At 38.0% G+C, this 15567-nt stretch overlaps 2 protein-coding genes and 1 long non-coding RNA gene across 4 annotated transcripts in view; 1 reads left to right on the forward strand and 2 right to left on the reverse strand.

Annotated features, from left to right (window-relative positions):
* The window catches only part of LOC309475516 (uncharacterized protein), a 115656-nt gene that overhangs the window by 49145 nt on the left and 50944 nt on the right, over positions 1–15567 (reverse strand). The gene's annotated exons all lie outside the window — the stretch shown is intronic.
* The window catches only part of LOC309475538, a 104759-nt gene that overhangs the window by 25464 nt on the left and 63728 nt on the right, over positions 1–15567 (forward strand). The window lies entirely within an intron of this gene.
* LOC309476649 (myelin-oligodendrocyte glycoprotein-like) lies at positions 4220–7577 on the reverse strand. Its single transcript, XM_082139772.1, has 4 exons — positions 7387–7577; positions 5789–5829; positions 5353–5694; positions 4220–5205 (listed from the first exon to the last, which is right to left on the reverse strand). The coding sequence occupies exons 1-4, from the start codon at positions 7395–7397 to the stop codon at positions 5027–5029; spliced, it is 573 nt and encodes a 190-aa protein (XP_081995898.1). The 5' UTR covers positions 7398–7577; the 3' UTR covers positions 4220–5026.

Raw genomic sequence — 15567 nt, forward strand, 5'->3', positions numbered from 1 at the left:
ATTGCGACTTTATTTCATGCAATTCTGACTTTATATCTTGCAATTCTGAGAAATAATGACAGAATTGCGAGATGTAAACTCGCAATTGTGAGATAAAAAGTCGCAATTATCTTTTAAAATGTTTTATTCTGTGGCGGAAACAAGCTTCCATACCTCCTGGCCTCTTCCTCCCATCCATCCTCCCCAGTGTTGGGCAAGTTACTTAAAAAAAGTAATTAGTTATAGTTACTAGTTACTTCTCACAAAAAGTAACTGCGTTAGTAACTGAATTACATAATTAAAAAAGTAACTAATTACCAGGGAAAGTAACTATTGCGTTACTTAAAAAAAAACAAAAAAGTTTAAATATAAGACATTTCTTGGATACCCCCAATATGAAATGTTAAATTAATGAAATTGACACTAAATAGAACATCTTATTATTATAAAACATTGTACACTAATCTACACTATTTTAATGTTGCTGTGGGACAATGTGAGAGACACCTATTAACTTAAATATTAAAATATTATCATTACTATAGTGCAACAATAAAACAATAGATGGTTTAGAACTTTTAATATTTATTGCACAGACCACAACTGGCCAACAAATAAGTCTAAAAATAAATGATGCTTCTTAAGAAATGTACCAAAAATAAATAAATAGTAGCCTAATAAAAATATACATACACATACACTAGTGCATATAATTAAAATAAAACTCACACACCTTTACAACTGGTAGACATTCTGTATAGCCTACTTGAAGTATTTTCTTCCTCACAATAGTAAGTTTAACAAAAAGTGCTTTCAATATAATACTGAACAATGTATCAACATAAATAATACAATATAATCTTTTGGGGGTTTATTTTTATAACCTACAGAGAACGTCATCATCAGAGGTTATTTTAGCCAAATTCTAGTCGTGTTTGCCGCACGTGTTCACAACCGTCAAACAAATAGGCTATGTTTGAACGTTCCCTGCAGGTTATTTTGGAGTTTATGTTATATAAACTAATTAAAACATTGCATATGATACCAATATGCTACAGAGATTATTCAAATGCTGATATGTGTAATTTATTTATAAATAAAGTATTTATGCTCGGACACATTCGGTCTCTGTCGCGCACTGTCGAGCGCGTTCTCGGACACACTCGGTCTCTCTCGCGCACTGTCGAGCACGTTCTCGGACACACTCGGTCTCTCTCGCGCACTGTCGAGCACGTTCTCGGACACACTCGGTCTCTCTCGCGCACTGTCGAGCGCGTTCTCGGACACACTCGGTCTCTCGTGCACTGTCGAGCACGCTCGCGGCATTCGCCTCGCTTTTGTCGAGTCCCGCGCCTCATAAACACACACACACCAGAGAAAAAAACTTTGCAGCTCCTATGGCTGAGAGAGAGCCTACTCGGATGAAAACCGCTTCAGTGAGCTCAATTAAAGTAACGCCGCATTTGTATTGACAGTAACGGTAACGGCGTTGTAATGGAGGAAGCAGTAATTAGTTAGATTACTCGTTACTGAAAAAAATAACGCCGTTAGTAACGCCGTTATTTATAACGCCGTTATTCCCATCACTGATCCTCCCTGACCCGTACCGTTACGGTAGGGCCGGCCCAGCTATCGGTAAGCGCCGGCGGTGCCGCGGTAGCCTACCTGAGAAAACGTTTTGGAAAAGACGGGCTATGGACCCAACCAACTCTATTGGAGGGGAGGGGAGAACTCTCTCTCATGGTACAACCCATGCAGAGGCTGCGCGCTGCGGTGTCAGAATGCAGAACGTGTGTAGCCTAATGTAACTAACGTGACAAATGTGAAAAAAATTTAATAAATCCTCGACCGGCCCAAAAGTGAAACGGCCCACCGGGAATTCTCCCGATTCTCCCGATTACCCACCCCGGGCCTGTGACAGCCAACGCTAGCTAGATGCTAAGTATCGGGAAGCGCGGATTGAGTGAGAGCGAGTGGATCACGTGACATGAAGCAAGCTCGGTCTCTGCCTCAATGTTGATAATTCAAGACAGCATGAGAACTGACTGCGCATGCGCAAATCTACGTAAACTATGTTCTATGGACCAAAGAGGCACAACCTCTGCCTCAATTCGATTCGATTCATTTGTAAGGGATGGCAATGGCCATGGCCTTGAATTTCCTGCATGAAACAAGGGTTTTAGGAGCAAACAATGGCAAAATGAGTATATTATATGTGTATTCCTGAAATTTTTTTGTTACAAAAATTAATATTTGGAATAAAATAAATGCAATTAATAATGTGGTGAATTAATAAAGCTCTTGGAATTAATAAATGTAATGTCAACATTTCCTTTGGTGAGGCACTGCCTACCCTGACCGCACGTCCCTGCCATAGGCTACTATCTGAAACATCGCGCATGCTTAAAGGGTTAAATTATTTTGCACAGATGGACGAACGCGAAATATGCTTGATGCTAGTTCTGCGATATGTGCGAAATTCGCCAAACATCACCATGATTTAGAGACGCTAGAAGTTTCAAAATCCACAGGTGCGTGAGGGGATTTACAAATGCACAGATTCATGTCAGACAGAGTTGCGTTTGTGACATAAAACACATTTGTAAATATTTGTATTTTATTTGCAAATCTCTTTACATTTATTTGTCGATCTTAATCTATTATTTGTGAATTTCATTTTTAAAAAAAACTTTTTTTGTGAATCTCAATCTATTTATTTGGGATATGCAACAATTCTATCCCCATAGTAGATACTTTAACAAACCAGTTACACAGTTAATGAAAACTGGATGAGCAGGTCTGTTGACATGCATGACATGCTCTTTTTTAATTACAGCTACGCTTTTATAATAATATAATATACACTTTTTGAAGCATATTTCCTTGAAACTTAACACCATTAATGAGAACTAGTGTTTTTCTGCTGTTTGGTAAAATTTGAAAGGCAAATGCATGGACAATCCAGACTATATTCTTGTTGTTTTCAGTTCTCTATCTGTCCCTTTCGGTTTTCCTGCTCTTCATGAATGGGGATGTAACCGGAAACTCTGCATTCTTGTATTCTCAGTGTAGTACGACACAGTCAGTGACTAGAAATATTTCGGTATTATTAACAGTTTACCGATCACAGGAATCTGAATTAAAACTCTTTAAGAACTTCCTTGTAGGGAAGCAGTATAACTAAGTATTTTAATAATTATAATCATATCATTATATGAAAAAAATATATAATTACATCAAAAAATAAATTACTATAGCCAATATTGTAGCTGAATTATCATAAATTAATTTTATTTTATATATATATCTCTGCTGTCAATTTGAATGTGTTGATCAAATTCATTTTAAACATAATAGATGAAATCTGAGAAAACTTCTCAGTAAGACTGCCTTATTCATAATTGTGTAATGTAATGCGTCTTATTTTTCAATAAAACATAAACATCAGTCAATTCTGCCCTTGTGAGTATGTAACCACTGACTTAGTTTCAGTTCTTTAAGTTGTCAAAACATCTACTAATATTCTTAGAAATGACAATATGCAGTTAAGTGATCTGTCTGACAAATCCAAAAGCATATTGTACATTCTTAAGACACTAAAAACAAAGGCTTAAATATTGTAAATATTATTAAGATGACATATTGGGTTTGAGAGTAACGTAGTGTAGGGGAAGAGAGGCGTTCATAATACTTTCTATGAAAACTTACAAAAGGATGAGATTTAGTAAAACTGTCCACGCATAGAAATGTGTTGACTTTATTATTATTAGATTATTAATGGCATCAGTAACACCATCCAAATAAATGGGGCTTTTTTACATTCTCATTAAAGAGATAGTTCACCCAAAAATGGAAATTCTGTTATCATTTACTCACCCTAATGTTGTTCCAAACCTGTATGAGTTATGAGAACACAAAAGAAGATATTTTAAAGACCAGACAGACTTCCATATAATTTTTTCCCCCTTGGAAGTCAATGGGATCCGTCAACTCCCTGGTTACCCACGTTCTTTAAAATATCATCTTTTGTGTTCAGCAGAAGAGAGAAACTCATACCTTGAGCACACTGTGCAGGAAAAGAAATCATACATTTGGCTGATATGGAATCAAAAATTAACACAACATGAAGAAAGAACACTTTCAAGGCAGTAACATATCGACAGGATTGACAGCAAAATATGTTCCTGCTTTGGTGTTTCAAGATCTCTCTCTGTTATACAATAAGAACAAGCAGTGCACATAGTTTTCTGTGTATTTATTATAAAATAGCATGAGTATAACAGCACAAAACACACTATAAGCATGAGTGCAGCATAAGCGAGCCTAGCCTTGCATAAGCAGCACATCAGCAGAAAATGTGATTATGTATGACATGGCAGGAAATTGCTACAAACACCGCTGATGCTTGCAGTGTGAAATAAGCCACTGAAAGTTGAACATTTATCTTATGGCACTTTTCCACTGCATAGTACGGTTCGGTTCAGCTCACTTTGGCGCTTTTCCACTGCATGGTTGGCTCACCTTAAATGGTACCACCTACTGTTGAGGTTCCAAGCGTACCGTACCGATACTAAAATGTGACGTGAGAACACTGCAGATCACTGATTGGTCAGAGAGAATCGTTACTACCAGCGTCATTGGATTTGCAACACGAGACACAAAACCTGCTAGATTTAATAGTCCAGGAACAGCCACCACAGTATTATTTGTGCCACAATTTTTATTAAACGACTTGCTGAAAATAAATAAATAAATAAACTCGAAAAAAATAAATGGCTGAATCGTGGTGATTGGTCAGTAGACGGGGTGCAGACGTTCCTCTCGTTGGGGCCGAGGAGCGGGTCCAGCGAGAGCTGGATATTGCGACCAGGAATGAAAATGTTTTTCAGCAACTTTAACGATCAGTCTATTTAATCGCACCCACTTTGAAGCGGTTCTAAACTGCAGTGGAAAAGCAAACCGAGCCGAGCCGTGCCGTACCACGCAGTGGAAAAGCGCCATTACAATATAGTCTGAAAATTTGAGAAAATTTGTCTGTTAAAACTTTTTAACTGTCACTTTGCCACTGTTCTCTATATAAGGGCCCTCGAGTTATTTTTCCCTTGAAAAACTTTAAGAACACTATTACAGCCAGACATAATACAGCTACAATGCAAAGACTGATCAATATTATATGAATCTGGTATGGTTGTGTTTCTGGTCCTTTGTTTTCTTGTTCAGTTGATTCTGTAAAAAAAAACAAAAAAAAACACATTCATTAAAAACATCATTACAGCACTGTGATAAAGAAAACAGATCTGTCTATAATTTGTATACAGCAGCATTCAGGCTGTTTTTAAAACCTTCAAACATAAATGAACAATTATTACGTACCGTTAATAAGCAGCTGAACAATCTCCTGTTTAGGATAAGATGGGTGTGTGATAAAGCAGGTGAACTCCCCTGCATCAGTGTACTGGAGATTGATGAGTTTGAGGGAGAAGTTTCCTTTCAGATACTGTTTAGAGAAAGTTTCAGTTCTGTTCTTGTATCGTTGGTTTTGTCCTGTAACTGAATCTTGACCTTTAATTAAATCATACACAGTCTCACTGTCGTTGTGTCGCCAAAGCACATCAATATCTTGAAGTTCAAGGTCATGTTCAGTGTAAGAACACGGCAGGACTGCAAAACCACCAATAACAGCCTTTACTGTTGATCCATTCTTCTGCAGAGACACTGAAATCACAGAAATATTGTGTAATTGTAAACACACAATCTGACATTTACACATGTGGCATGAATTTATCTTTCAAATGAAGTTTGTTCTCACCTTTGTTAATCAGCACTGCAAACACATAGATGAAACAAGAACTGCAGAAACAGAACAAAAAAGTTCCTTTAACTTCCTTAATCTCAAACAGAAGAGCATGACATTGGCAACAGCAGAACTGATCACCAGTAATCATGCCGTTTAGAAAACCTCTCTGACTTGCTGTGATGCACAAACTGAAAGCATGATGGAAATGAATGCTTAGAATCGGCTTAGAACAAAATTGAGGTTTGGTTTTGTCAAACATGTTAGTCTTAACTCTAAATGTCCCTTTACACCATGAACTAAGTAGAAGTATAACGATAACTATATTAGCATCCTCTCCACACCAGCGGATAATAACGTTCTGTGTATTCTATGCACACACTGCATTTTTTTCGTCTGGGACTTTAAATGCTCAAGCTCTTAAAGTAGGATGGGTTCTGATTGGCTGTCAATGTTTTTTAACCTTCATCAGTTGGAATAAAATCGTTCTGAAAGTGATTCCAATGATATTGTTTGTCTGTGCTGTTATAGTTGTGTGGTGTGGACTCTACAATTGTTTTATATTTAGAAAATGTTTTAAGACTATATCTTTATTTTTATTGTTATAGTTATCCTTGGTGTAGGGCTGCACGATTATGACAAAAATCATAATTGTCGATTATTACTTTGAAATTGTAATTGCGATTTTTAATTACGATTATCACAATTTACATCGAATGATGTTTTGAATAGCTTTATACCAGTGGTTCTCAACTCATTTGGCCATGGGACCCACATTTCCCCATGGTCATCAAGCCACAACCCACTTTTTTAGGAATTATATAGGCCTATTATAATAAATTTGTTTACACAAAAATTGCTGACACACACACAAGTACTGTCCCCCTTTACTTAACATAAACATACATTTTAAGAATATGACTAATACCGATAAATAAACAGTAGACCTATGAGGTCAAGATATTAAATAGCAGTCCCAAACTAGTTTTTGTTAATACAATGTTGGCATGAGCAACCGAAATTTATTAAAAATGTAAAAAATAACACAAAGTGAAAATAAAGTGACATTTTGGGGTTATAGAAACAACAGTTACCATGGTGAATACACAATACTAACAAGAACTGTTAATGACACATGGAAAGGGCTCCTGGGTAGGGTTGCACCAGCCGTTCGTATGTTCTTTCTTAAATTGGAACGTAAAGTTCACACTAGAGGCTTAGTAACTACTAGCTAGTTTGTAACTTGTACTTTATCCCGTTGCACCATTTGTTCGTAAGGCAGAACGTAGCTAGTAGTAGGTCGTAAGCTCTCCGTAAAGTGTCCATTTACGTCAAAACTAGGCTAAGTTGTAACTGTGCAACCGGACCCTGATGAATACTGTAGACGGATATGTACACGTACACCTGCATACAAATCCTTCTCAGCTAACACATTTACTGGTAAAATCTTTGAATGCACTGTAATACTCGATCAATCAAATTACTATGAAATAAAAATAACTGCACAACATGCACCAGAACGAAAAAATGCTAATGGCTAATTCAAATAATGTAAAAACCTGAAACTCGCTAAGTAATCAAACCATCATTAATGCAAACAATTTTAAACATACCCGATAATCATGGTGCCCAGTCAGATATAATTAATTAACCTATATTTTAAATAATTTCTGAAATGCTACTTTGTCCGAAAAAGAAAGTGTCGACCCCAGACTCTCCTTTCCGGGTTCATTAGCGGACGTCGTCGTCATAAAGGCGCGCGCCCCCACATAAACGGCGAAATAGAATAAAAGTCAGGATGGAATCGGAAATGCAAATAGCCATTTAGCCTTTTCCATAAATATCCTTTCACAATTTTTTATAGATTTTTTTCTGATTAATTAAAATTTATTTTAGAGCTCCTTATTAGAAAGAAAAAAAAACTTCACAGGAACATTAACTATGTATATATGTGACACATAAAAAAAGGCTTGTTCGACTTGAACCGGCGCTGCACAGACCGGTGTATGACATCAAACTACCGCGAGAGCAATTCAAAATATAGAGGCCGTCTGCTCTCTATTCGCTCACGTGATACTTTGATGTCATTCACCGATCGGTCTGTGCAGCGCTGGTTCAAGTCGAACAAACTATAGGCTACTATGCACAACGCACAGTAGAGCCTTGTTTATACTTTAGCCTGGCTCCGCAGCGCGAGTCTCCGCAGACGCGCTCGCCGTTGCACTATTCCGTGAAACGACAGGCAACAAATTTAGACATGCAAACGGCCAGATTCGGCTCGAAGTCGTTCGTCTTCAGATGTGGAGCCGCGAGCGCTGTTACAAAAAAAGCCGTGCACACCACCAAGCGAAATGGATTCTTGTGCTCAGCATGACCGCCCACACCACAATGATGTCACAACGATGCCCCCCCCCCCCCCCCCCCAAAAAAAAGATCACATTCATCTAGTCTTTCCTAACGATCCACTAGCTGCCTGCCCCATAAGCATGCCGTCAAAAAACCACGTCTCTGTAGGCAGCGTAGGCTCTGAGATCTGCACACAAAAACAATTGATTTCACCAACCACTCAAAACCAAAACAAATAGGGTTCCAACCAATCACCGACAGGGGGTGGGTGTTGTGAGGTTTTGTGCTCGTGCACGGCTGCACGCGAAGTCGGAGCTGAAGAAGAAGCTGGCTCAAAACCTCACAACACCCTCTCCCTGTCGGTGATTGGTTGGAACACTATTTGTTTTGGTTTTGAGTGGTTGGTGAAACCAATTGTTTTTGTGTGCAGATCTCAGAGCCTAGGCTGCCTACAGAGACGCGTTTTTTTGACGGCCTGCTTATGGGGCGGGCAGCTAGCGGATCGTTAGGAAAGATGAATGTGATCATTTTTGGGGGGCCTGAAATCGCTGATACAACCTTTAAAGGAACATGCCGACTTTAGGGGACTTTAGCTTATTCACTGTATCTCCCAGAGTTAGATAAGTCCATACATACCTTTTTCGTCTCCGTGCGTGCCGTAATTCTGTCTGACGCACCCACCGCTAGCCTAGCTTAGCACAAAGACTGGATGTAAATGGCTACAGCTAGCATTCTGCTCCCAAAGAGTGACAAAATAACACCAACATTTTCCTATTTACATGTTGTGATTTGTAAAGTCACAGCGTGTACAAAAAACAAGGTCACATTAGACAGTCATATTCTAGCCATATACATACTAGGATGTATCTCACGGTACCTTATAATTCAGCTTCAATTATCACCCCGCAAGAACAATTACAGTGCTTTACAACTATAGAACAAAAAGAGTTAAATAAACTTATCACTTCATCTAAAACAACAACATGTTTATTAGATCCTATACCAACTAAACTACTGTAAGAAGTGTTACCTGTAATGGAAGAGCCTCTCCTCAATATTATTAACTCGTCTTTATCTCTAGGTCATGTTCCAAGAACATTTAAACTGGCAGTTATAAAACCTCTCATTAAGAAACCACAATTAGATCATAATAATCTAGCAAATTATAGACCCATTTCAAATCTTCCATTTATGTCTAAAATATTAGAAAAAGTGGTGTCCGCTCAACTGGGCTCTTTCTTGCAACAAAATGATATCTATGAAAAGTTTCTGTCTGGATTCAGACCGCATCATAGCACTGAAACTGCGCTCGTTAAAATCACAAATGATTTACTTTTAGCTTCTGACCAAGGCTGTATCTCAATACTAGTTTTACTTGATCTTAGTGCGGCGTTCGATACTATAGATCACACAATACTCTTGGATCGACTACAAAATTATACTGGTGTTCAAGGACAAGCACTAAGCTGGTTCAAATCATACCTATCTGACCGCTACCATTTTGTCTATTTAAATGGAAAAAAATCGATCATAACTCCAGTAAACTATGGAGTGCCACAGGGATCTGTGTTAGGCCCTCTGTTATTTTCAATATATATGATGCCACTTGGAAATATTATAAGGAAACATGGAATTAGTTTCCATTGTTATGCTGATGACACTCAAATATATATTTCATCAAGGCCGGATGAAAACGCTAAATTTTCCAAATTGACAGAGTGTGTTAAAGATATAAAAGATTGGATGACGCGTAATTTTCTTTTATTAAATCCAGACAAGACAGAGGTAATACTTATTTACATTTACATTTACATTTATTCATTTAGCTGACGCTTTTATACAAAGCGACTTACAATTGCTATATATGTCAGAGGTCGCACGCCTCTGGAGCAACTAGGGGTTAAGTGTCTTGCTCAGGGACACATTGGTGTCTCACAGTGGATTCGAACCCGGGTCTCTCACACCAAAGGCATGTGTCTTATCCATTGCGCCACCACCACCCCGGTGGCGGTTTGAACTTATCGGTTCAAAAAACCACCCACAAAACCTTGCACAATAATACTTTAACATCATAGGATGTCCTGTTACTTTATCCGCTACAGTAAAAGACCTGGGTGTTATACTCGATTGCAACCTGTCTTTTGAAAATCATATTTCATATGTTACAAAAACAGCCTTTTTCCACCTTAGAAACATTGCTAAGCTACGTAATATGCTATCAGTTTCTGATGCAGAAAAGTTAGTTCATGCATTCATGACCTCGAGACTGGATTACTGTAATGCCTTATTAGCTGGTTGTCCTGCATCCTCAATAAACAAGCTACAGTTAGTCCAAAATGCCGCCGCTAGAGTTCTTACGAGATCAAGAAAATATGATCATATAACACCGATTTTATCATCACTGCATTGGTTACCAATAAAGTTCCGTATTAATTACAAGGTATTGCTACTGACTTATAAAGCCCTAAATGGCTTAGCTCCAGTCTATTTAACGGATCTTCTATCGCCCTATAATCCATCGCGCTCTTTAAGATCACTAAATTCAAGGCTTTTGGTCATACCTAGGATATTCAGAACCACCAAAGGAGGGAGAGCATTTTCACATTTGGCTCCAAAACTCTGGAATAGTCTTCCTGATACTGTTCGTTGCTCAGACTCGCTCTCCCAGTTTAAAACTAGATTAAAGTCGCATCTCTTCAGCCAGGCATTCATATAATCCCACAGTTCAAACTACAATCCGGCCTCTAGCTCATAAATGCCAGAGGAGAACTGGTCCCCGACTGAGCCTGGGTTCTCCCAAGGTTTTTTTTCTCCATTAGGTCACCTGATGGAGTTTTAGGACACCATTAGGTCACTTGATGGAGTTTTTCGGTTCCTTGCCACTGTTGCCTTTGGCTTGCTCAGTTGGGGATATTTTGGGGATATTTAATTTAATTTTATCAATCAATAAATTCCTCTTGAAACAAACTTTGTTGTATTATTTAAATTTAATACTGTGAAGCTGCTTTGATGCCATCTGTATTGTGAAAAGCGCTATACAAATAAACTTGACTTAAATAAACACACTTCACTGAATTAAGTGGGTAAATGGGAATTAGTCTGAAAACCTGAATCCTAAAATGTGTGTGATTATCGGCACCTCATTGTTCCTAATTGTTCAGTCATTATAAATAGCAAGACATATTTTAACACAATCAACCTGTCCATCCATTCATAATGCTTTTCCTCTGTAATAAAAAAAGCTTCATTAATAGGTCAGAAAGGGCCCGATATATGATGGATTGTATCTATGTTTTTTGGTATTCTTAAATGTTTTTGTTTTATATATATATATGATTTTATGTTTGCTAATATTAAAACTGCAGCAGAATTTGCTAAAGAAATGGATTTTGCTCTTTTCAGTGTTTATAACTCCAGCATCCTGGTACGAGGGTTTCCACAGTAACAACACACCTTATGATTTCACGCAGCCGTTATTTTGAAATCGAAAGCGAGGCTCCGGTGGGAAGAAAATCGGAAGTGTCGCCGTTAATCACAGGAGAGTCGTGAATGCGATGGCGTATTGTTGTGTTTAATGATGTTGTGTCAATTCTAAAAATGTACAAACATTTCTTTCATACTTTAGACTATATATACAGTGAAATTCATTTATAAATAAAATAATTTTTTTTATATATAATTCAGAATGTAAAAAACGAGGGAACTATATACATATCCTATATTGGATATTAACATCCAATAGTGTAAATGGCGGCAGCAGCTTCAGGTTGGTAATCCAAGGCATTGTTGTTTATCTTTACTTCCGGGGTTCTTCCCACCGGAGCCTCACTTTCGATTTCAAAATGGCGGCTGCGTGAAATCAGCGAATTAGTGAATGTGTAGACACAACAGACTCCACCCTCCACAAACGGCAACAAAAACAAACTGGGCTCACCCTGCACCACGAAACACAACAAACAGTGCTCCAGCCAATCACCGACAAGAAGTATTTGAGGGGTGTGGTTTGGGGGTTAGTGCGCGTGCACATGAAGGGGGTGTGTGGACTCTGTGGAGGAGAGAGAAGCATGAAGAGGGAAGTTTGAATTATGGCCGACACACGACTAAAGAGACGACGTTCCGATGAACAAATTGCAAAGAAGAGGGACAAGGATAAGGGACAAGGATAAGAAACGCGCGAAGTCCCGAATTTACATCGGAAAACCCCTCGAAAGGTGGCGAGAACTCCGCCGGCAGAAGGGCTTCCATTCCGACATTCAGTTGCTCTGTTTTTGCAGAACAGGTAAATCCATCTTTCTTTCTAAATTGACGTTCATGTTCGCCAAACCAACACAAGGATGTAATTAGCTAGAACTATGCAGTCAGCGTTAGCTTTGGTGAGTAACATAACGTATATGTTTCTAGCAGCTAGCGATCAATCTCTATTGTAAATGGTCAAGCAAATTCACAGTAACGTTAGGGCGACAATTTGTGTGAATGATTGTTTTCACCCACAGTTTGTTATGGATTTGAATGTTCATTTATAGGCTATTGACAACTTTGACTAAATTTGTTTACGCCGCCGCCGTTGTTTATGCTCACTGGGAAACGCGAAGCTAACGTTATCTTGCTATTATTGCGTCCTTGTAAGGGAGCTAGTTATAGTTATAACCTCAGGTGGCGAAACGATTTTAAGACAATGTTTCTCTTTTTCTGCATTCTGTTCTGCAATATATAAAAGCATTTATCTAACTTGGTGACATTACACATTGAATGAAGTATCAGTAAAACTTAACTTTGTTTAGTGAGTGACTACTTTGACTTTTCTTTATGCCGGAAGGGAAGGGAGGGGAGGAGGGAGGAGACGGGATGAGGAGGAGGGAGGGTCTAGCTAGCCTCCGTTTTGTTTGACAACAATTCGAATGTCAACACTCCCAGTATCACCTTTAACACAACTACAAGCCAAGTATACTTTGAATAATTACAATTTTAAGTATATCTCGATCAAAAGATTGAGTACAAGTATAGGCCAAATATACTTGGACTTTTCTCTCAGTATAAGTCAAGTACACTTAAGTGTAACTAAGTATATTTTTGAGAAGTATATAAAATGTAGACTGAAAGTATGCTTTCTTCTATTTAGTTGAAAAGAAGTATAATAGAACACTTGAATAAACTTATTTTCCATGCTTATTTCATTTACTCTATAAGCTATTCCACCCGAAAGTTTGTTACTATATAAAGCTGAACATGTTAGTTTATAAGACGGTGTGTAATATTATGTTTTTTAAAAAGTATTTAAAAAGCTACTCAATCAAAATAGTAAACACAAGTACAAGCCAAGAATACTTAGAATACTTAATGATACTTTTAAGTATATCTCGATCAACAAGTATAGGCCAAATATACTTAGACTTTTCTGTCAGTATAAGTCAAGTATACTTAAGTGCAATTTGAAGTATATTTCTGAGAAGTATATAAAAAGTAGACTGAAAGTATACTTTCTTATTTTTAGTTTAAAAGAAGTATACTAATAGAACACTTGAATAAACTTCTTTTTCGTAAGGGCAGCATTACCTGAATGACACTTTGCTTGTCTGTTTACCTTGTAAGATGATGTTCAAAGTTCCTAGTTTCTTCCTGAATGAAGCTGTCTTTTTTTAAGTGATATGGTTGAATGAATGGTATATAACAGGTCTTCAACCCTGCTCCTGGGGTCCCACCGTCCTGCAGAGTTTTGCCCAACCCCTAATCAAACACACCTGAACAGGCTAATCAAGCTCTTCAGGCAGCCACTAGAAGGCAAGCCTGCAACCTTTAACCAAAAAAGCGTAATGGCTAAAGCTAATGTTCCAGCTTTGGCGGTAAGCAGGGAATGAGACAAGGCCTTTATAGACAATCTCTGCTTCAGGATCGCTTGAAAATCATAATGCAGGTGTGCTGAAGCAGGTTAGAAAAAACTAAAAATTGCTCAAAATTAAAACTAAAAATTCTAAAACTTTACCAAAAATTTTGATAATGTCTACATGTGTATCTGAATGTATACTGAATAGATAAACTCAAGAACTGACTTTAGGACCCAGATGGAACAGCTAATTTGCTCCATATAGAGCTATAAGGCCATCTAGTGGCAAGAGTCATATATATATATATGTTTTTAGCTCCACAAGAGGTAAGCAGAGACACCCAAAGTGACCCAATGTGAGATATTTTGAGCTGAGTTGAGCTGGTTATGTATGTTTTGGAGAGTTATTTTGAATTTAAGTTAAAAGAATGTGCTTAAATTAGCCTATATTATTTATTGATAAAATATAGCAATAAAAAAAACTAAAAAAACTTGCATTAGCAAAATTCAAAATATTATAAAATGAAATGATATAAGCTTCCTGGACAAAACAAAGTATAATTTTAGGACTAATTGGGTCATTTTTACACGTGAGGGAAGGATGATTACCACTACAAGCATGACGGATGTGCAAGTCTGACGCCGGTTAAAGGGGAACTGAAATAAAATAGGAAGTAAAGGTGATATAACAGATGTGTTATCTTTGTTATTTGTGGTATGACACTTAAAACTGCTTAAGTAGTTACAAGGGGGGAAAACAGTGATGTTAGCTTGTTGTTTTGTTACTAGGGCGCAGCCAATTGAGCTTCAATGGTCCGTGACGTCACTGGCATGATAGGCTACAGCTCCAGCAAAATGGCATCTCAAGAGCATAACAGATCGAGAGGGGGGTCTTGTTGCATTGCAAAAATTGTGATCTGTCCAACAAGCGAATATAACACCTCTGATGCCATCAAGGACCGAATAATCTGTTTGCTAAATGACTGTGGCATAAATGTGACCACGGCAGGTCCTGTAAACAAGTTCCACTCACCCCTTAGTTGTTATCATGATGTTCACCTTCACCGTAGATCACCTTGCTAAATTAATCCGACATCGGGGATGCTATTCAATATAAGCATATCCATCGACAACACCCGCAAGATATGTTAGTGCAGAAGTTTATATACGGGTTTGAGTGAAAAATGATTTAATCAATGTTATCCACAGTATATTTCATCTGCAACAGCACTTTTGTAATGATATGTTTGGCCATTAACTTTTAAATACATTATTATATTTAAATTGAGAGTTCTCTGTGTGAAAGACCCATGACTGGCAGATCAATGTGCCAGCTTCTACATTTCTCTCTGCAACGATAGGAAATGAAATGAAATTGAATGGGGAGGATTTTACCTGTGACAAGATGATTGACAGGCCAGTTAAACGGTAACAGGATGCATGTAACTAAGCGACAGAGCTGTCAGTTAAAGACAAGCGGGAAGGAAGTCGACCGGAAGTTGAAGCCGGCCGCGTGCCACCATCTTGTAGCAGAACTTCACCTGCTGTTAGCATCCCATTGACTCCCATTCATTTTGGCGTCACTTTGACAGCGAATAACTTTACATCTGAGGCGTTTGAAGACTCC

The sequence above is a fragment of the Leuciscus leuciscus genome (assembly GCF_965113295.1).
Source record: "Leuciscus leuciscus genome assembly, chromosome: 15".
Classification (NCBI taxonomy): domain Eukaryota; kingdom Metazoa; phylum Chordata; class Actinopteri; order Cypriniformes; family Leuciscidae; genus Leuciscus; species Leuciscus leuciscus.